This window comes from Tauraco erythrolophus, chromosome 6 (assembly GCF_009769465.1).
Source record: "Tauraco erythrolophus isolate bTauEry1 chromosome 6, bTauEry1.pri, whole genome shotgun sequence".
In the NCBI taxonomy this organism is placed as follows: Eukaryota; Metazoa; Chordata; class Aves; order Musophagiformes; family Musophagidae; genus Tauraco; species Tauraco erythrolophus.
The window spans coordinates 22,146,398-22,170,215 of record NC_141470.1 but is presented as its reverse complement, the minus strand read 5'-3'; the positions used below and the strand labels follow the sequence as shown (position 1 = coordinate 22,170,215).

Here is a 23,818-nt window from a genome sequence, read left to right as displayed (position 1 = left end):
ACTGTACTTCTCTATTATATGAATAGCACTCAAATTCTGCTGAAATTATCAGAATTTTAAAAAGTATTTGGGATTGAGGGTTTATTTAGGATTAAATAAATTTGTAATTAAATTAAAATCAGAGTTTCAGAAGAATACAAAAATTATGAAAATGTTTAAAAGTTACTTTCAAAATTTCATCCAGAATTTGGAAATAAAGGTGTTATCTAAACAAATGACTAAGGAAAGGAGAGTTGATTTATAAGCCTGTAATATCTCTATTTAACCTATTTCTGCTTAAAAATATTTCAGCTCCCACACCATATAGCTTTGAAGAGCTTTGGGATTGACAATTTTGTGGCATCAGTGTGTCAACTCCTGAGAACTGTTACATTCTCCCAGGCTAAAAAAAAAAAAAAAAGACAAATCTCTCATAAGGTATATAAAAAAAACAAAGCATGTAGCAGTGCATTAGTTAAAACAGAAAAAAAGAAAATGTACAGCATTTCTTGGGGTCAACTAAAATACAAGTCTTTGCTATGCAGCATAAATACACAAAACCACAGACAAGTGCTAAAGTTATTAAGCGCAGTTTGGTTGGAAAATTCGTCTGTGTGTAGAGTGAGATGCAGAAGGAAGGAAAAAAGAGAAGTTTGTTGCTTTGTTGTAAAATAAAAAATAAGTTTGGGAAAAAAACGGTTTTCTAATGCACTAACACTAAAAGACAATGTAATTAAAATAATGTTGTTTCCTACAAACTAAGCTTGTGAAGGTTTTATTGAAAAATTATTTCATTAATAAATCTTTAATCTTTGCAATAAACCAACACACAACCTGTATCTGCTAGCAATCCAGGTCTTTCTGTGTTTGCTGCCACATTACTTTGCCTGCCTTGTTTTGGCAGATGCATGAAGCAAAATCAGATTCTAACAGTTTGACCTCTCTCACTTCTTATGTTCTCTAGGGGATAATAAAATCCAAGATACAATCCCACAGCAGTTAATGAAGCTTAACCTCACACCCTCTTAATTACCAATGCATTACACCAACTATAGGCATCATACTCCTCTCTAAGCTATTTTACAATGCTAAAGAAGTACTACTGTGCTATTATTTAGCAACATAATCCAAGCTGAATGTGAAATCCCTCTTATATAAATTCCTTTGATCCTTATGGGTTTCAATAACTGTATAATTAATAGTACTTAAGAATTTTAAACATTATCTATTTATGTATCAATAAAAATGTTGTTCACATGGTTTTATGCAACTGTTTTGCAATCTCCTCACAAGTATGATTAAAGAAATGTGAAATAAAAAAATAATAAAGGGAGTACAATTCTCTGTTGATCTCTGATTGCAACGATATTTAAATAGTTTAAACTCACATGAATTTAAGGCTCTTTTTCATTATGTTAATTTTTCTTATTTAAAGGACACCAGATGGTAAGTCAGGAAGGGTAAATATTTTCTTTTCAATAATGTATTATATAAATGTCAGTTTAAAGGGCCCTACTCCCAAAACGGGGGAGGATTCTATTTTGATTGTAAACACTTGTGAAGACAAGGTCTATTGTTAAAGAACACAAATGACTGGATACAGATTTTTTCTCCTTTCAGTGGCCCTTGTATAAAAATTTATTTCCATCTCCAGGTAAGGCTGTTCTACAGAAATTTTTCCTTGCCATTCAAAAGGACCAAATGGATGTCAACCCAGGATAAACAAGAATTGTGTTAAGAGAAAAGGCAAGTAATGTTCCCCTGTTTTAGGAAATAGAAAAGGTTAATCAAAAGTACTCTAGGGAGTATTTTCTTTTTAACTCATGAGAACATATTCTCTACTTCACGTACACAGGAGTAATCCCTACAGTCAAGTCACAGAACTCTTTGCTATAACTTCCTTGCACTATGGCTTCTTTTCACAACACTGAAACTCAGGAATGCATACAAGAAGATTAGATGACTTTCTAATGATGAAATTACATCTTTTACTGAATCAGTTCACGAATGCTTAAGTAAGTAAAAGACAAATACAACAAAAAAGAGAATGCATACTAAAAAAAAGTAATGTGAAGAAACTAAATAAAAATGAGAGTGTCCTTGTTTAAAATTCCGTAAACTCTGCTGCAGTGTATAATGCACTGGCCTAAACAGATTTAGTAATAACAACATTATTCATGAGCACCTTTAGAGATGAGCACTGTAAGCAATAGTTCACTACCTGAGCAAATCAATTCTAGAAAGTTACCAACTAGATTTGTAAAATAGTTACTCGTAATCACTGAACTCTAAACATTTGGTTTTTTTTAAGCTACTACTTTTATGACACATTTAACAGGCTAGTAAGATCTCTGTTTAAAAGAAACATAAATTCATAACTAAGATCATGAAAGAAAATGTCCTAATAAAGAGCCAAGGATTGGTAGATAGGAAACCTGAAATTTAAGCCAAACATTTATTTCGTCCAGTTCTGGAAAATCTTTTTATCAGATTTGTCTGAACTTTTGACAAAGACTAAGCTTTACACTTTAGAGAGTTCCCAGCATGGGTATCGCTTAAAAGGATTTAATACTTTTTAAACAGAGTGATTATTTTTTTCCAGCATCCTCTTTCACACCCATACAACTTCTCTGTCAAGTTTATAACACAGTTTTGTAATGCAGAAAATTAAATTACAATATAATTAAAATATTTAAATTTTAATACAGAAAAATGTGAAATAGGTATTCCATTTACCCAACATGCAAGCAAGCAAAATAAACAGATGAACAAGAGCTACATAACAAACAAATTAGATTTTTCAAAGGAATATTCAAACTCTGAGACAGCTGCCAAGGTTAGCTTCAACGCCAGTATTTGTGCCACAAGGCACAACTTTACTTCAGAGAGAGAGATAGAAGGTGGTAGGAAAGTTCAGTAGTGCTGTAACTGTAATTGGATTTCTGTGTATTAAGTGATAACATTTAACAGCACACAGCAGCTGAATCACTGCCACAAGCTCATGCATTTTGAAAATGCAATCAGGAAAAAAGGCTAATAGGAACATAGCCTTGCTTGCACATATATTTTTACTTTTCAAGTTATTATACTTTTAATTTCTTTATATAGCATCTAAAAATGTCAGATGACAGAAAAAATACCTCCTGCATTCATACAGAGCTTCTTTCACAACACCACACAGCAAAGAGACAGGAAGGAGTTAGGACAGTGCTCTTCGAAAACAGAAGCTTGGAAAGCCCAAGTCACCAGCCTGATCTTTTCTTCCAGGTTTGCATTCTTCCTTTTGACAAAACAATGTTTTAGAGTCTTACCTATGAGCAAAAATGTAAGTATCGTGGTTGAATGTACTTTGCTGGAATAAAAAAGTCCATGTAGACATCCATGCTTTCTTTCAAGAGGTTGTTTGCGTGCATAGTAATACAATGCTGAAGCTCAGTGGATTGTTTATGGTGGTTGTTTTTTTTTTTTTTTCAATATCCCTGGAAATAACAGAAGTATCTTGTGCTAGATTCTTTCTGCATTTACCGTTTCAGTGGGAAAAGAGTAAGTGTGCACTGTCTGTTCTTCAAGTCCTCTCAGTATAACCAGCTTGATGAAGGAGGAATTTTTCCAGTCTTTTCCAAATGACATAAATATGGCATTTTGCTTAAGTAAAATATACTTTCACTTTTCTTTTAGAGATCTTTTCAGCTCAGTAGGAATTTTTAAAAAACTTGTTCCTGGAGGTTTTTTTGATCTTGTCCCTATTGTTTTTTAATAAACCATTATACTTCCCTACGTGCACCTCCCAGCTCCCTCACCGAGAGATGCTGTGTATTTCCCTTTCACTGTGGTTCCCTAGACCATTAGCATGGTTTCTCCTGACTGACCTGACTTCAGGATATGCTCAGCATACTGCTCATATACAGTGAAGCTGTGTATCTGATACATGGGCACACTAAGGGCTTTACTACTTAAGAGAATATTCTTTGTAGCTCTCCAGAGAGTAAACTGTTTGTACATTGTTCATTTCCAAACCTGGAAGTACAATGACACCAGATGTACAAGGTAAATACCGCTTCATGCCTTAGTATGGTAAGCCTTAAAGGACCTGACTGGGGTAGAATCTTGGGGAATGCATTTCCTTCTAAGAAGGTGACGCTCTATAGCAGAGGTAGGAAAAGCATCCCCACCATAAGCAGCAGGCTCATAGACTTATGTTAAACTAAGGTTTTTTACCTCGAAGGATGTGCTTTTTATCCTCTCTTGTTGTAGGAAAACCTCCAAAAGGCAATCCCAACAGAATCCAAAAGTACCCTGTAATAAAATTCCAGCTTGAAAATGAAAATTCCATAAAAATGCAGTAATTGCACAAAGTGTTTTTCAACTTTCCACAGGAGATGAACAGATGCAGCTCTAGAAAGCAGTTCTGGACCTCCCACTCTTCCACCTCAGGCTTCCAGGTTCCCAATGCAATGGTCATTGAGGTGACATTGGCCAGGGTCCCACAGGGAAACTGTTGGGCTTCAGGGAATGCTTTTTTCTGTTTCCCAGCACGTGTAATGACCAGTAAGTCTTCCTCTTGAGACAAACTTTGCACAGGCTCCACAGTAAAGGCAACTTAACAGAGCACACTCTTTATTGTAAAGATGAACTCACAATTGGCACATATAATCCAATTTTTTCCTCATTAAAACTTGTCAGAATCAGTTCCTCCCCAAGGTCTAGACAAAATAATTATGCAGGAAAAAAGGCAAATAAATTATTATATAAGCAGTTTAGGCAGTTCTAGAATTCTAGTGCCAAATCTCAAGTAGTAAAAGTTAGAAATATGGAAATGCAGCCACCACAGATACAGATTTATTATTTAAGACTGGAACCATACCTTGGCACTAACAAGGAGAAGGAGTGTAAAGAACTAAACTGTTACACAGTTACTGTATTTTTATGGCTTCCAGAAATCAGTTTGGTACCTAGCCTAGATTGGAGTAGATGCAAGCCTGTTCTAATTTTGGCTACAGTTATGTTCAAGGAAACATTCAAACCCTTTGCTTGCTGTTCCTCACAAAAAGCCTAACAGTGTTTAAGATTTCCTCTGTAATAAACATATTCATATACTCAAATTTGTATGTTCTACTCTCAAACACGTAAACAATATGCAACTTCAAAATAGCTGACATTAACCTTAGAGTACTGAATTATAAAAAAAAAAATTCACTAAACGCAGTCAACTTAAGGTAACAGATACAAGAAAAAAAAATCTATTTTATTGGTTACTCTGTTTTTAAGCTTGAGCACATAACAGCCTTTCATAATTTGTAGTCTAAACTTAATAAGGAATGGTACTGAAAATGGAATATTAAGATATAATGTTTCCTTCAGTCATTTTACTATTAAATTAGTTTTCCATTTACCAATGCAATTAGTTTTATTTTTTGATCGATCATAGAAATATACCATTCTATTTCTTATATTGTACACTATTCCCAGTACTTATACCCTTACAGTAAAAAGTTGCCTTTTGTTGAAGAATATAGATTGAACAGAAATGCTCTCAAATGTTTAAAATACTTTCTAAAAACTGGCATGTATATAGTTCTGTAGGTTTTACCAGAGGTGTATAATTTTTCAGCATTACGTCTTAATGCATATTTCCTGAAGGAGCTTTGACTACAAAAGGCATGAATATGTTTTCAAAGGATGATGGATAAATTGGTGGGTGGTAATAAAACATATCTTAGGCAGCTGATCAGGGCTTTTTATCCTCTGCTTGTCTTTTAGTTATATACAATTTCAAGATAATTATGGTCTATAAGAACGTCTTTTCCCCTTCCTACTACCAGCAATATTTGTCTTGGTTATAGGTTCAAGAAACTTTCAATCACATCATAAAATTAGAATAGGGTAATTATGGCATCTCAGCAGAGAACTGAATGTATAAATAGACTGACCACACAATATGGACACAAGGCAGTTAAGGAACTATCTTTATGTAAAACACCAGTTAATTAGAATGCTAGCTACATAATATATTGAATCCATACCTTAATTTTATAAAACAAAAAACAATCACAAAATGTATAATTCAAGTTGATATGTACCAAATCTATGTTGCCTTTCCAGTACAGAATACAGTCCAATCAGATAACGAAAATAAATTACTTACTAATGTCATCAAATAAAACGCAATGCTATTCAACAGTCAGATATGTTATATTATATTAAAATCCTGACTTGGTGGAGACATCCAAATGCCAAGCAGGTCATTTTTATGACAGGAGAAGACTTCTTGAAGCACCTGAAGTTCCTTTCTTTTATAAGCCAAGTGAGGCAGTTGCAGGGAAAACTCCTCTACCTCTGTGACTGTGGCCAATGCTAGTCTTACATTGACTTTTCCAGGTGAGGTAATAATGGTTTTTAGGTAACATATATTGGCATTTCAAGAAGTGCCTAAGCTTTCCAAAAGTGAAAGTACATAATTCGCCAGATTGATGCCCAGCATATTACAGGGTTATTTCACTGAAGCAATTTCAAGACAGCAATACAAATCATAGAAATCAACTCTATTGTGCCTTGTCTGCTAAGCAAACAAAGTGTTAAATAGTCAGGGTAAGAGTAGAGAAGCACAGACAAGAGTAAAGTTGGATACATTGTGTGGATAAACACACAAACAGAGGAAGAAAACAAGACAAAATTATGTTTTCCTCAATTTTCCTGTAGTAATATTGTCCATCCATCTATAATCTCTTATAGTAATATCACTATGGAGTTGCAACGGAGGAACGCAGTATTATTACCTAGTGTCTACTCCTGAAAAGTAAGAAGGAAAACTTGAAAATCAGTCGAAATCAGACAACAGAGCTCAATAAGTCACATCAAACTAACCGACCAGAAATTCAAACTGGTACAAGAAGGACAGATGTATGTAACAATTTGCAAAAGCATAAACAACAGGAGCTAGGAAAAAATGACATGCTATGAACAACTGACTCAAAGGTGAACAAAAGAAGAATAAAAGGTATGTTAGCTACTAAGAAATTTTAATGTAATGCTGTAATGTAATGTAAATTTTGTTGAGAAAAACAGCCACAATGATCATGTATCATATAGTCAGTGAGTCAATGACTTGACTACCAGTGATTTAAAATCATATATTATTAAAAAATATAGCGCATTCTTATGTAATTCGCACTTCACAATCAAATCCTAACCCATTTGTTTAGGCTGTATTCCAAACCATAAGAACAAACGATAAAAATTTCACCTCTAAAAGAACCCTCTTTACGTTCAAGATCATTAAAAAACCCCTAGATTTTTCATAACCACAATCACATAACTTCATTAAGAATATACTTTTTCCTGAATACTGATGATAATAATGAATAGATTAGCCATAGAATCTACCACCATTGCGTAGGAAAAAAGAAAAGTAATCATTTTGTCCAGAAATAGTCTCTGAAGACTTTTAAGGCTATTGCCTACCAATGATAGTGAGGCACTTGATGCAGAAGTAATCAGTAAATTAGATGTTACTTTTGATATTAGAAAAAAAGCAGCCTTAGAAAGACACAAAATATTTAATGAAATTTTTTAAGATTATCCTTACACTTCAGCATTTTTTTCGGTGTTGATCGGGCTTTTTCCCTTATATAAGTTATTTATAATGGAAACTATCAGTGTTTGACTAGGAGCTCACTAAAGTCTGAAAGGAACCTTTCCATATTTTCTCATCCAAAGCTGACCATGTTTCCTGGTAGAAAAAAAAGACACTCAGGATGAAAAGTACATGTAAAGGAGGTTGTAAAGATGTTAAATTATATTCTTCTTTTCTACAGGAAACTACAATAAATATCTACACAAATTGTACACGGTTTCCAACACAATATATTGGAAGCAGCTTAACTACCTTTCCCGATAGACAGGTGGAAACTGTAAACAGTTGGGTTTACTCACACCATTCAACTAAACCAGCTGGTCTGTCTGGTTTTGCCCATAATCAAAATAAAAGCTAAGTAGGCTCCTAGCCTGATGTGGCCTTGGGAGGATCTTACTCCATTATCTGTCCACAGAGGCTGGTGAGCTAAATTTAGTTCCCAAATCTGGCTAGTGTAAATACTCCTGCACTTCCCAACTTCTTAAGAATCACCAAGATTAATTAATTTTTTACTATACAATGTATACAGTTTAAAATGTATTTAAATTCATCACGAGATTACAGCTTTACTTGTCAAAAGCTATGAGTCTTCTTTACCTTTAAGATGTTGTCAGGATGCTCTTTAGCAGAAGCAACAAACAAGTCATGTCCACAGACAACTCCCTCCGCGAGAAAATACTTGAACAACAAATTGGAGTAAAGACCATATTTATCTTCCTCTGTGAAAACAAGAACGGTTGGAATTTTTTCCTTTTTTGTTAGATAAATCACCTCCTGTAATTTCCTGTAATTTCACAACACTATAAAAGCCCTCATTTGGTCTACCCTCCTACAGTATAAAATCTGCAACAGTGATAATAGGTAAAATGTGAATCCAAAGCTTTAAAAGCAATGCTTGATAATACTGTATTCCTAATTTTTCAAGCTAGAGAAATAGTTCTTAATCATGTATTTGAATCTAAGATACGGATGGGATATAGCAATAGTGCTATCTCCCTAACAAGGTTTCCCACTGGTATCAACTAAGATTAGTGAAATCGTGGTTGAATGGGAAGGGGTTTTGTTCATTTTGGAGAACTCTACTAATATTTCTATTTTTAATGCTTAAAATATTAATCAACTTGCTTAAAATATCTATTAAGTGATGTTTTTCAACGTTTAATCATACTTGACATGCTAAAGCGATATGAAGGTATCATTTCTGATAGAGACCATTTCTTTCAAAACCGTATGAACTACAAAAATAGGCAAACCAAATGGATATATTGAAAAAACAATTTGCAATGCCGTTTTTGAAAGCTATCCAGAGTAAAATCATTAACACATTCAAAAGACACATGAACTTATAGTCTAAGAAGTGAGACAATACTTGTTAACAGACATTGCAAATGTTAGCCTACGGAAATAAAAATACAAACTCCCACTCACTTCAGAAAGGCTAACATTTCCTTCCGCTTCTTTGTTGCAAGTTAAGTATAAGAAATTACCAGAATTAGAAACTCTTAATGAGCTTCATAGAACTGAAACTTATCATAACTCAAAACTATGGGGGAAGTGAATGAGTAAACAATTGAAATTTGAACCATCTCTGATTTTCTTTATGTTTTAGAAATATAAACAACAGCAATGTTAATTTTAGCAAAAAACATTCTTAACAATATAATTATCCAATTAATTGCCCAGTAAAATTTTAGATCATGCTTTTTGGAGCAACATATTTCTGACATTTATTTAGGAAGATATCTCAAATATTTTGTTTGGGAGAAAAGTAAATGCAACAATGCACGGCTTCACTTTTTCATCTGTTAACCTGGCTGCTGGAAGATAATACACAGAGATGTTGTGGCAGAAAAATACAGAGAGATAGATCTTCTTTATACAGAACCAACAGGACTCTTAATCCATTCTTTGTGTGACTTGGAAACAATTTCCTCCCTATTATGAATCACATATGAAAATATTAAAAGAAAAACCACAAAACCAATAACAAACGCTGAAAATAAGGAAGTTGTCATCCATATCTAACTTGTAAAAATACTAAAGAAGGAAAACAAAAAGAATATCACTGTGATATGTACCAGAATAGTATGTTTTGGAGCTTAAGAATCAAAAGGCACCTATGAAGTGGAGTGGGAGGAAAGGAAGGAAGGAGATGTATATCCAAAAAGGAGAAAGAACATTAATAGGAATGGGGAAACTTGAGAAACAAATCACAGAAAAATAGTGTTGCACTGCTACAACACCCGATACCATACACAAGTACTGACAATTTCAGTGCTCAGATTAACAAGAGAAAGAAATTCAAACCACAAGTTTTCAAATTCATTGGAGAAGGAACAGTTATCTCAGAGATATTTCCCTTCCTCCATGCGACATTGGGCAAAATCCTGTTTTTTTAAATTCAGTATTTATTTTTTTTAAAAAAGTTAAAAGGTATACACTTAAAATCTGGAAAATTCATTTCTTTCTTCTTCCTTCTTCAGAATAATCTTTAAAGATACAGCATCAAGATTATCTACTTTGTTGTTAAGGGGAAATACTTAAAAGTCTCCCTTTCGTTAAGCCCAAGAAATTAACTAAAAGTGACTCTAAAGCAACTTTTTGAGATAGCGAAAATTGCTTCATAACATAGTTGCTAAGACAGGAAATTACATAAAATTGGACATCCAAGTAAGCCAAAGGGAATACAATAATTGCAACACTATTGCTACTAGTACTAGCCATTGATACATCCATTTCACTTAAGAGTTGGAGGGTTTTAAGAACTCAGAGTGTGTTAATATAGAATCATAGAATCATAGAATGGTTAGGGCTGGAAGGGACCTTCAAAGGTCATCTAGTCCAACCCCCCTGCAACAAACAGGGATATCTCCAACTAGATCAGGTTGCTCAGGGCCTCGTCCAACCTGGCCTTGAACGTCTCCAGGGATGGAGCATCCACCACCTCTCTGGGCAACCTGTTCCAGTGTTCTACAACTCTCATGGTAAAAAATTTTTTCCTAATATCCAATCTGAATCTACCTCCCTCTATTTTAAAACCATTACCCCTTGTCCTATCACAACAGGCCCTCCTGAATAGCCTCTCCCCATCTTTCCTGTAGGCCCCCTAGAGGTACTGGAAGACCGCTATAAGGTCACCCCGGAGCCTCCTCTTCTCCAGGCTGAACAGCCCCAACTCTTTCAGCCTGTCCTCATAGGAAAGGTGCTCCAGCCTTCTTATCATCTTCGTGGCCCTCCTCTGGACCCTCTCCAACTGGTCCAAGTCCTTCTTATGTTGGGGACTCCAGAACTGGACGCAGAACTCCAGGTGAGGTCTCACGAGGGCAGAGTAGAGGGGAAGAATCACCTCTCTCGACCTGCTGGCCACGCTCCTCTTGATGCAGCCCAGGACGCGGTTGGCCTTCTGGGCCGCAAGAGCACATTGCCGGCTCATATTGAGTTTCTCGTCCACCAGTACTCCCAAGTCCTTCTCCTCAGGGCTGCTCACAATCCATTCTCCGCCCAGTCTGTATTTGTGCCTGGGATTGCCACGACCCAGATGTAGGACCTTGCATTTGGCCTGGTTGAACTTCATGAGGTTGGTACGGGCCCACCTCTCCAGCCTGTCGAGGTCCCTCTGGATGGCATCCCTCCCTTCCAGCGTGTCGACAACACCACACAGCTTGGTGTCATCGGCGAACTTGCTGAGGGTGCACTCCATGCCACTGTCCACGTCACCGACAAAGATGTTGAAGAGGGCTGGGCCCAACACGGACCCCTGAGGGACGCCACTCGTGACCGGTCTCCACTTGGACATCGAGCCGTTGACCACTACTCTCTGAGTGCAGCCATTGAGCCAATTCCTTATCCACCGAGTGGTCCATCCATCAAACCCATGCCTCTCTAGTTTAGAGAGAAGAATGTCGTGCGGGACAGTGTCAAAAGCTTTGCACAAGTCCAGGTAGATGATATCCATTGGTCGACCCTTGTCCACCGACGCTGTCACCCCATCATAAAAGGCCACCAAGTTGGTCAGGCACGATCTGCCTTTGGTGAAGCCATGTTGGCTGTCACCCACCACCTCCTTGCTCTCCATGTGCCTTAGCATGGTTCCCAGGAGAATCTGCTCCATGACCTTGCCAGGCACAGAGGTGAGGCTGACCGGCCTGTAGTTGCCCGGGTCCTCCTTGTTCCCCTTTTTAAAAATGGGGGTTATGTTCCCTCTCTTCCAGTCATCGGGGACCTCGCCAGACCGCCACGACTTCTCGAATACAATAGCCAGTGGCTTGGCAACTTCATCCGCCAGTTCCTTCAGGACCCGCGGATGGATCTCATCAGGTCCCATGGACTTGTGCACCTTCAAGTTCCTCAGATGTTCCCGAACCTGCTCTTCAAGTACAGTGGGCGGTGGTTCATCCTCACAGTCCCTGCTAGTTCTTTCCACAGCTTGGGTGGTAAGACAAGAGGCTTTATCAGTGAAAACTGAGGTGAAAAAGTCATTGAGTACCTCAGCCTTCTCTATGTCCCGGGTAACCAGAGAACCAGTATCCTTCCGGAGGGGGCCTACGTTCTCTTTGGACTTCCTTTTGTCCCCTACATACCTATAGAAGCTTTTCTTATTGCTTTTTATATCCCTTGCCAAATTTAATTCCTTCAGGGCTTTAGCCTTCCTCACTTGATCCCTGGTCACTCGTACAGCTTCTCTGTATTCCTCCCAGGCTATCTGTCTCCGCTTCCACCCTCTATAGGCTAACCTCTTCATTTTCAGTTGGTCCAGGAGCTCCTTGCTCATCCACGCGGGCTTCCTGGTCTTTTTGCCCGACTTGTTCTTCATCGGGATGCACCTCTGCTGAGCTTGGAGGAGGTGCTCCTTGAATGTGGACCAACTTTCCTGGGCCCCTCGTCCCTCCAGGGCCGCCTCCCATGGCACTTTGCCCATCAGGTCCTTGAAGAGGCCGAAGTCCGCCTTCCTGAAGTCTAGGGCACAGAGCTTGCTGTATAGTTTCCTTGCTGCCCCATGGATCTTGAACTCCACCGTGTCATGGTCACTGCAGCCAAGGCTATCCTTAAGTGTCACATCGCCCACCAGTCCCTCTCTGTTGGTGAGCACAAGGTTGAGCATGGCACCCCTCCTTGTCGGCTCCTCTATCACCTGCAGGAGGAAGTTGTCATCCACACATTCCCGGAACCTCCTGGACTGCCTGTGCCCTGCCGTATTGTCTCTCCAACAGATGTCAGGGTGGTTGAAGTCCCCCATGAGGACCAGGGCTTGTGACCGCAAGGCTGCTTCTATCTGGCTATAAAGCGTCTCATCTGCTCTGTCCTCCTGGCCAGGTGGCCTGTAACAGACCCCTACTGTAACATCGCCTATCCGTCCCCGTCCTCTAATCTTGACCCATAAGCTCTCTGTCAGCTCCTCCTCCAACCCCAGGTGAAGCTCCACGCACTCCAGCCGGTTGCTGACGTAGAGAGCGACACCCCCTCCTCGTCTCCCCTTCCTGTCCTTTCTAAAAAGCTTATACCCCTCCATGTTGACACTCCAGTCATAGGAGTCGTCCCACCACGTCTCCGTGATGCCAATAAGGTCGTAGCCCTGCTCATGTGCACGCATCTCCAGCTCATCCTGTTTATTTCCCATGCTGCGTGCATTGGTGTACATACACTTCAGCTGGGCCTCCGACAAAGCCGACTCGCTGGCTGGAGCGACAGGGGTTCTCTTGGACGGCAAGAGAACCCCTTGCATAGGCATATACATGCCTTTGTTACTGTTAGTCTGCTTAGTAGGCCATATTAACCTTCTCATCTACTTCCAATAACACGCTTATCTTTGTTTAAAAAAAAATAGTCTAATAAAAAAATAGGGACAGATCAGTATCATGAAAAGTACAATAGTGACAAATGCTTACTGGTGACAGTGCTGGGTTCCCTCTTAAAATTTCAGCAGGACTGATTTCCAAAAGCATTACAGAATTACGAACTGCAATATCCTTGAAAGTCTGGAGCTCCTAATAAAATAGTGCACATTTAAAAAGCCATTAACAGTGTTACCAAAGAACTACTTTCTTAGTAACTCAGTGCCATACATTGTGCTGTGACTGAGGATGTAGGTCCATGTATGAGACTTAGATGGAGACAAGACTCAATTCAGATAAAACTGAAGCACTACAGTTGCAGAAGCAAAAAGCAGAAATGACACTGTCTAAAGTTTTAAAGAAGAATTACAGTCTTATTTTGTAAATATAATCTTTGGAGCCTGCTTCGATCTTAAACTGCTTCAACAAGAAGACAAAAAACCCCATATGCAGAGTAATTCTCCCTTATAACTGGAGTCCAGGAACACATACAGCTTCTGCCCCCTAAATGTTGGCTCTCTCTAGTTATTTATGCTTCAGTTGCTTACCGCAATATAATTGGTAATATATTAGTCACAGTATATTGACTTCCATCTGCTAATCTCCATGTATGAAGCTCTCAATTTAAGAACCAAAGCCTTCTAGAAATCAAAGTGACAGCATGATATCTACTTATTATTTATTTTTTAAAAATTGTCTGAGCTACCTGAAAGAAGCCACCAAGCCTCCCATATAATCACATCGCTGCAGCAGATATCAGTGTAGGGAGACAATTTTGTTAGATCCTCCTTTTGAACAAAAGAGGAAAAGGAACACCAGTCGGATGCTCTAGAAGGATCACCACCTGTAACATTTACTTCACCCTTGGTGAACCTCTTGATTTCTTAATTTCTATCTACAGGTTAAAGTTCACCTTCTTCATCATTTGAGGCACAGAAAACACTGAGTTGTACCACATATTGACAAGACTTAACTGACATTTAATGGAGTATAAGCCAATATCTCATTTGGTCCAAGTATTTTATGGTTTGTGTATGTGCCTGCAACTATACAGAGAGTCTGTCTGGATCATTTTTTATATTAATTATTCCTTAGACAGTAAACAACATGCTCTATTTTTTGCCAGATATAACATGGGAACTCCATAAAGCATGGATAAATATAAGAAATCACACTGTGTGTTGATGATAACTAAACTAAGAGGAAATAAGGCTGTAGTAGTTCAGAATTTTTACTCAAATTTTATTTGAAATGCTGAAATGTTATAACAAACTACAGAAGTGAAGCAAAGGGGAACAGGGATATAAATCCTTTTACTGACCTATCCAAGATTATAATTCATTTTGTTGAGTGATAGACTTACTTGTAATATAAAAGAACTAAAGAGGTTCTTACACTGCCATACCCTTCCAAAACATATTCTGCAAAACAGTAAGGGATTTTCAATTTAGCAAATTAAAAACTTTTACATTCAGTATAAGGACACATCATTTTAGCATTAGCTTTTCCTTTACTCTTCTTACATTGATTTTCATAAGCACAAACTTAGAGCGAAAATAGGAAATGAACTACTGGAGAGTGATCTAAATATAAAACACCTCATAGTTTGCTACAGTACTCTAAGGATTAAATGTGTCTCAGAAAGCCTTTACAAACAGTGTATCTTGAATTGTTAAAGTCAATGCATCTGTAAGAATCCCTCAGTTCTTCAATTTGTCACATAGAGGATGGCTTTTTATTGATTCATTTCTAGGTCACTAAACTTTTGTGGTATTCAAAAGATCTAAAGTGCACCCATATGGGGCTTTTCTGATAGCATCCATTGTACCCTGGCTTCAATAGTTGCGTTACTATTCAAAACCATAGGAGTACAGCTTTCTTCTTGTAAATAAACAAACAAATCATTTAGCACAGGTACTTCAGTAGCTCACTGATTACTTTTATAGATAAACTGAATGAAAGATTTTGAAGTATATTTGTTTTCTGGTAACGCTTGGACTTACTATTCTGATGGCTGGGATAAATTCTCAACTGTTATCTTTATTTTTCCAAATTACACCCACATCCGAAAGAACCACCTCTGTTCTATATGCGTAAGAACTAACATTCAACTGCATTTAGTCAGCCAAGATAAACCTAAGACAAGCCTGGCCCAAATCTTTGTTATTACCCTCCATACTAAAGAGCTGTCCCGTCAGCAGCCTTCATTGTGGACTTCACTTCTAGCTAATAAGGCACATAAACAAATAAGGCTCTTGCAGCTGCAGACTCTTTTCTGGATCCAGTTACTGCAAGTCACACAACAGTCCGCAGCTTTCTCTGATTCTTTTTGAACAAAGAGTGTTCTACAGCTAAGTAGCAGGTGAGTAACTAGTGAAGCGTAAAACTACACAAGGAAAAGAGATTATTTACCTAGAAGTTATGCATATTGTCTCCAGGACAAAACCTCTTCTGATCCTATAGATAAGGACATAAATAAAATAGTTTATTGTGATCATTATCCACTGGTCTCTTTCCACAACAGCATGCTTTCATGGCTAAAATAGTCATGGAGCAAAAGCAGTATTGTCAGTATCAGTGCAATAAATTCCAACATATAACCATGTTGAAAACTAAGGATAATGATCAATTCCTATTCATGGCTCTTTTCACCCCTAGACTGTATAGGCTACAGAACATGTAAGAGACATTCTCAACACCTTTGTGCATGGTCAGTCTGCAGCTACTCCTCGGAGAAATCAACGGGTCATGGAATGAGATACAAAATTTTAAGACACTTGAGTTTAGCTAGAGCACAAAAGACAAAGAGAGAAGATGTGAGTAAGGCATTGTAAACATATAATTTTTATAAAAAACAAGGGCAAAAATCTCATTTAATTATAGAAATTAATATGTAAACATATGGTCTTAAGAAAAAATCTCTAGCCATAACTGCTCCTCCTGTGCAGAGGTATTCATGTTCCAAGGGAGGGATGGAGAACAACAAAAAGTCAGGAACAAAATCCACCATAAGGTAATAAATATGTAGAGATCATATTTATAATAGCTGACTTTTAAACACTAGTATGTTAAACGGCATGAAGGTCTTTGAAAAACTTCAGAGATAAATTGTAGTATAACTCCTTAAAATCATGAGAGTTATGAGGAAAAAATAAGACTGAAACAATGTAATGTACAGATAACTTTTTTTTTTTTTCTCTGTACAAAGTCTAGACAGGTTGCCCTAAAGCTGCCAAAAGCCTGTCATAGTCTATCAGTATTGATCATTTTTTCACCAGATAGTTCTGCAGTATGGTACTGTGACCTAAGGTGTGTCTTTCTGTAGCTATGAAACATCTCTCTGAATTGCTGCAGGTTATAAGATGCGATTATTTTAATAATCTGAAATTCCATTTAAAAGATACTTTACTAATGTCCACATTTACAAAGCTTGAGGGGATACACTCTGTACTCTGTGTCACTTGCATTTAATTAGCACATGCCAAAACAGAGTTGTCAAACATGTAAGTTACAATATTTGGCACTTGGCCATACTTTAGGAAGGTGAATCCTAATAACTTGTATTTTGTAGAATTATATTTAGCAAATCACTGTTTTGTACCTCTCCGGAGATTATCTTTTTCAACTTTAAAAAGATGATAAATTCAATTACATTGACAAGTGAAGAGAGCTCTTAACTAGTCAGGTTAAATTGCATGTCTAGCAAAAGTAATAGTAGCTAATTAAAGTAGCTGAAACTGCTTCAGGGCTTAGAATGTACAAGCATAGACCTGCTTTTAACCAGACAACTTTAACTTTTAATAATTGACCTCAGCTACCAACAAAAACCCTCCTACTGATAATCTTTAAAACATTTAGCCATCAATGACCTTGTCAAAACCAGAGCATCTTAAAGGTATGTAAGAATAGGTTCTTACAGAGTACCCAGGTTCTTACAGAATACCCAGGACATCTGAGTGCACTGTAACTCACTATGCAAAATGTGTTATATAAACAAGGCTTGTATTTAAAAAACAAAATAACATCCTTCTGGAAACTCTTCCTGCGGCTGGCAAAACAGACATACAACAGGTTGAAGTATATTGGAAAGAGGAGGACGGGAAAGGAGTGTGCTTCATCAACAGCTGTACTATTTGTTTTGAAAGGGGAGATTCTTCTAGAAGGATAATCTTCTGGAGCGGTTTAAGATGAAACAACAAACAAGTGGTCTCACATTCATATTGAACAAACTGTTTTGGCAGCGTTCAAATCCACTTCACGCAGAGTGAGAATGCTTGTTTTACCACTTCTTGCAAACCCAGTACAGTAAGATCTTTTCGAAATGGAAGTACGACTTAAAATCCAATGCATTCTTGCTATATGAACAAAACCCAGGGAAGTATCAAGTTCCTTTAGTAGCTAGGATCTGGCATGAAACTACCATGTGCCTCAACTCTCTAATTCTAATATAAATAAAACACTGTCAAAGGAATATATTATAGAATTAAGTTCAAATGAAAATCATGATGCTCTTTATTATGAACAAAATTTTTAAAAAGTATGCACTTTTATTTCAAATAATATTTTACAGTCTTACCAAGTAAGACATTACCACATCTCTAGAACACAACAGTTAAAATAAATATTTTAATACCCAATACCCTGAATCTACTATTATTTGGTTAAATTAACCAAGATAATGTGTCAAATAATGAAGATGAGCGTTTAATTTGCAAAGGGAGCTAAGCTAAAAGTAATGCAATTTATTCTTGCCTTAGAGAATGTTGAAGGAACAGGGAAGAATTTAACCTTTTTATAACACTTGGAGTACAACGCAGAAAGATCTTCCTAGGAGGTTTATCACTGACAGCTTCAATCCTGTATAATATTAAGCTTGCCTAGACTAATCTCATGACAGAATTTTTTTGTATACTGACAGGATATTCTAACAATGCAGTTACAATTCTACCTGCACCAACTTTAAAAATTAGTCTAAAAATTTTTAGACTAATGAGTCATGAATAAATACAGTTCTTTAAGACTTTTTGTATATAATTATGTTTCAAAATAACATACAGTTAAGTTTTATTTGGAAGAGAAATTAGCTTTCAAATCTAAAAGAGAGATTCTCCTTTGTCTTTCTGTGAAGCTAAATTTAGTATCAGATCACAAATAAACAACCAATATAGGGGATAAGTAAATTAAAACCGACCACTGAGTATTGCCAGCTATGCACTCAGAGGAGAGGAAAGAAAAATCCAGGTAAAAATCCTATCATTTTGAAATCATTGAGTTTTGTAATCTCTTGCATTAGAAAACAAAGTTCACTGCCTTTGTACTCACTTCATCTGGTGCCATGCGGTCAGGTCCAATGGATAGCTAACTCTATGCTCAACACTAGCCAAAAGCAGATATTTAGGAAGAGGGAATAAGAACTGAACAAGCAAACGTGGTGCTTCACCCAAGCACTCGTTCAGCCTCTCGCCATTTGTAGCTCAAGGACTTCCTAAGGTGTATTTGGTACCCACTAACCTAGTAATGCAAATGGCTTTCTCTTCCATCAGGCTGCCCAGTTTCCCACTGAGACCACGATTTGTTTTTACATCCACAACACCCTATGGTGAAGAACTGCACCACTTAATTGCATACCGTCTGAAGACAACTTTCTTTTGTTTAATGACAATTTTCCAGCAAGTAGGTTCATTTGATGCCACCCAGTTAATGCTGTAATTGGAAGACAAAACAAAACTCATGTAGCTTCATAATCTCTGATCTGTGTAAAACATGATCAGTTCTAACACTTTTTTTCTTCTTCCTTTGTCCATAGCAAGATTGCAGCTCTTCTCAAACTGAGTGATAAAAGTATGATCTTCACTGAAAGCAATGAGAGATAAAACTTTTACAATTTTTCCTGAATTCACAGAAACTTGGGTGACATTTCATGAGAAAATTTAAGTTTAACTGGCACTTTCTGCCCTTGCGCCGGCTCTGGCACGCATCTTGCATGTTAGTGAGCAGACTCAGGTCAATAAACAGACAGAAAAGTCTCCACTCTTTTAACTAGCTGAGTTTTCTGTGAACTGGAGAGCTGAAAAGCACCAGTGCCAGCTCAAGGAACAAGACTGCACAGCAAAGAACAGGGAGAAGGATTTGGACAACCTCTTTCAGCAATAGTGAACTGCTGTATCAATTCAGTTTTCCCCAAAAAATCTGAATTTAAATGGCAGCCATTACACAAACGGTGGCCTATATGGAACTAGGTACTGCCAGTTATTTTTTCTGTCAGGCAACTATTGAAATTACTTACATCTGCACCATAACATACACTACGTGGGTTGGGGCAATCCCAAGCACAAGTACAGGCTGGGCAGAGAATGGATTGAGAGCAGCCCTGAGGAAAAGGACTTGGGAGTGCTGGTGGATGAGAAGCTCAACATGAGCCGGCAATGTGTGCTGGCAGCCCAGAAAGCCAACCGTATCCTGGGCTGCATCAAAAGGAGCGTGGCCAGCAGGTTGAGGGAGGTGATTCTGCCCCTCTACTCAGCTCTTGTGAGACCCCACCTGGAATACTGCGTTCAGCTCTGGAGTCCCCAACACAAGAAGGACATGGAGCTACTGAAGCGGGTCCAGAGGAGGGTCATGAAGATGATCCAAGGGCTGGAGCACCTCTGCTAGGAAGACAGGCTGAGAGAGTTGGGCTTGTTCAGCCTGGAGAAGAGAAGGCTCCAGGGTGATCTTATAGCAGCCTTCCAGTACTTAAAGGGGGCCTAGAGGAAAGCTGGAGAGGGACTTTTTACAAGGGTGTGTAGTGACAGGACAAGGGGCAATGGCTTTAAACTGAAAGAGGGCAGATTTCGATTAGATATAAGGAAGAAATTTTTCACTCGGAGGGTGGTGAGGCACTGGAACAGGTTACCCAGAGAAGTTGTGGATGCCCCATCCCTGGCAGTGTTCAAGGCCAGGTTGGATGAGGCTTTGGGCAACCTGGTGTAGTGGAGGGTGTCCCTGCCCATGGTGGGGGGGCTGGAACTAGATGATCTTTGAGGTCCCTTCCAACCCTAACCATTCTATGATTCTAATTTATACACTTGACATAAAAATCAATATTTTCTAGGATTCAGTGAGACAGCAACACCTGCCTCTAATGATGGATAAAACGTAGAAACAAAAACTAGCCTTAAAGTAACAAGCCATAATAAGAGCAATTACCTGGCTCACTGGCAAACAGAAAATGCTGCTCACCTTCTAGAGTAGGTTCACATGATCCCTATGCCAAGCAAAAAATAGCAGGATGTAATCCCAATAGTGGCTAAAACAGATTTCAAATAAATTCTTCCCAAATTTTACTGTTAAGTTCTTTAGTGTTAAGACTAATTCAAAGTATTGTAACAATTCAAAGTATTTAATCAAAATTCTAGACACAAATGCAGACCAGTCTCCCAAGTGATGACTGTCATTCCACAGTGAAAGTAGACCCAGATAAAACATTGGGATCACATCGTTTTCATTCCTTTCAGAAAATGACTGAAAATTACTGATTAAATCTTTCTGAAGGCTGAACAGCTCGAACAGTTGCTAGACTACTCGTTCCTATCACTAGAGGCATGATGTTTCCGTCTTTGCACAAATTTCATGCAAACGAATTCTAAACGATATTAACAGAAATACTTTCAAGTGATCAGGAGACTAAACTTCCTGAAAGTAAAAACCCTACTTCAGAATATCAGGAAAGATATAAAGGGAAGGATGCAACAACAATCCCTTAAGTTGTGAAGCTAGTTTGCATTATAAACACCAAGAATGCATATTAGAAGTGAACACAGGCTACGGTTCCTAGCTTTGATTATGAGAATGCCGTTTGAAACAGTGTCAGAAGCATTACCAAAGTGAAGATAAACGACATGTCCTGCTTGTCCTCTATCCACAAGCTCATTCGCCCATACAGAAAGATTTTTCAACGCACTGGCTGCTACTTACAGCCTTGTTTTCTTCTGAACTATAGTTCAAGGCCTGCAATTCAGTGACTCCTCCAACAGCATTCAAAACCAGAAACTGTATTCGTATTTTCTAATCTTCCAGTTCCTTCTTTCCCTCACTGTCCTCTACCTGTTCTCATAAACACTAATGGTCCGAGCACTTCATCAGCAAGCTCTTAAAACACTTTGCAGGCACAATCTATTTGAAACCACCTGAAACACGTAGGCATACACTAGTCTGCTTTTTCCCTAGGCAAAGCTGATCTCTAGTTACTGTTCTCAGTTATGACAGTCATGAGATTTCAGTGCTACTTCTGTGTGAAGATTAATACAAAAATTTTTACAATTTTCCCATTTCTCAATATCAACTATGACTAGCTTTTCCACTTCTTCAAGTAACCAAACAGCCCTTCTCTTGGATTTCTCATAACTATTGAGGTACATAAGAAAAATCTGAATTACTCTTGATAATTCTTGCTAGTTGTATCTTACTCTGTGCCTGATTTTTTCAGATTTTGTCTTTACACTCCCACTTTACAATTTTGCACTGATCCTTAACAATATGTGAGGCATTCAAAAGATCAGGGTTTAGCCAAAATGGTGCCTTACTACACTTTCAATCTTCTGCAATGAGAAATTGACACTTTTATCTGTAACAACACCTTGTGGACTTTTCCAGATTTTACCTACCAATTTCAAATCTATTGACAATCACCTTCCTGTAATCCACTGTTTTAACTTAGAACAATAAATTAATTTTTAAGGCTTTAATGCAGGAATTTTGGCACTTAATATGCAGGCACCCAGATATTGCTTGTCATATCTCAAATAGCTTTGCAATTATGTGATACATGTTTTCATCACTTCTACAAACAATTAAAGTACTCTACCTCTTATTCAGTGGAAGTAAACAATCATACAACTTTCTAGACTCCAACAGTTCAGAGAAATTGCAGTGACTGGAAAGTTAAGAGGTAGATCTGTTGTCCCTAGGTTCCTGGTTCTCTGTTTCAGCAACTTGCTATCAAAAAGTAGTATTTAAATTGTTATACTATTTAAGATGTGAACACAGATTACAGATGTAGGTGTTTTCCACATAACTACGGGTGTTTCTCTAATAATCTTTCATTTGTTTTTTCCTGTAATATCAGTTCTTTTTGCTAGGAAAGTAAAAAGCTTGAAAGTTTCTCAGAAGAACCATTAATCTCATTTCTATCACCATTCAGCCCTTACATCACTTTCAAGTAGTTTTGTACTCTTAGAACCTCCAAGATTAATGAACCGATGTGACAAATCATATGGTATCTCTGTCAATTTGTCTTCTGCATCAATGATCGTCTTTACTTATATTCTGAAACTGTAAGCACTTCACAAGACTAACTTGTAGGAAGTTATTCTTCCCTCCCAGTTGTGGTTTTGGTGGCTATGCTTAAACTGAGGTGGCTGGGAAATGCTTCTTGGCTCTAAGGTCCAGTACGTACCCTGGGGATATGAAGACAAGATGTATGTGCACAATAGTCCTTTTCTCCTTTGCCACACTTAAAATAGAAAGGAAAGCTGGGCATCTCAGCTGCAATGGAGACATGGCACAGGCTACAAAGGCAGTTTCAATGTAGTCTGCAAAGGGAATTCTGTTGTAACAATCATTTCAGTGCATCTCCTGACAGAAAGCAGGCTTCCATCAGCTTTCTAGCTGATTCTGGCAACCAAAAGTTTAAAAGATTCTGTATTGCACATCTTCCTCAGAAAGCCAAATTAAAAAAACTTTGCGATGATATACTGTCTGAATCATACAGGAAATCAAGTAGTTTAGAATATCTTAAATAACTTGAAGATTTTCCTAAAAAGTCCTGAAATTTGCTAAATGCCCTGCTTTCAAACAGCATTCTGCAGTATTCTTTTTGGGGGCTCAAACTTGTCTAAAAGTAAGGTTTTGATCCACCTCCAGTAATTCTTGAAACAGACAACAGTCCACTCTGAAGGCTATTCAAAGTGAAGGGGCCTGAGAGTTATACTTTCGCAAACTCTGAGTTTAAAAAAACATGAAAAGACAGGTTATTTGATAGATACATTAAAACAAGCAAAACATATCAGAATATGGCTTTAAGTATCTACATATTCTATACTAACCAATAAGAAGAAGGGTTCCAACAGCTACGCCTCCACCTGGAAACAAAACAAAATGAAGAATAAAGTAAGACTACATTTTAATACTACGTTAGAGAACAATTAACTTTTCCTAGTTTATAAGTCAAAGAAAGGTGATAACGGGGAATTTAAAAATATAAAAGTGAACAACATTTTAATTACCTCTGCAATACTTCCTACAATTCTCTATTATGAAATAATTATACATTACATGTAATTATATATTACACATTACAATTACTTTCACAATATACTGTGCTATCATCATTGCG

The 23,818-nt window shown here is 37.6% G+C and overlaps 1 protein-coding gene across 1 annotated transcript in view; it reads right to left on the bottom strand.

The window, feature by feature from the left end:
* ELP4 (elongator acetyltransferase complex subunit 4) overlaps window positions 1–23,818 on the bottom strand; it is a 159,292-nt gene that overhangs the window by 129,456 nt on the left and 6,018 nt on the right. The window contains exons 2-3 of the mRNA XM_086612908.1: window positions 23,529–23,564; window positions 8,210–8,331 (exon numbers count right to left, since the gene is read on the bottom strand). Coding sequence (XP_086469034.1) covers window positions 8,210–8,331; window positions 23,529–23,564 — 158 coding nt within the window. The remainder of the gene's footprint in view (window positions 1–8,209; window positions 8,332–23,528; window positions 23,565–23,818) is intronic.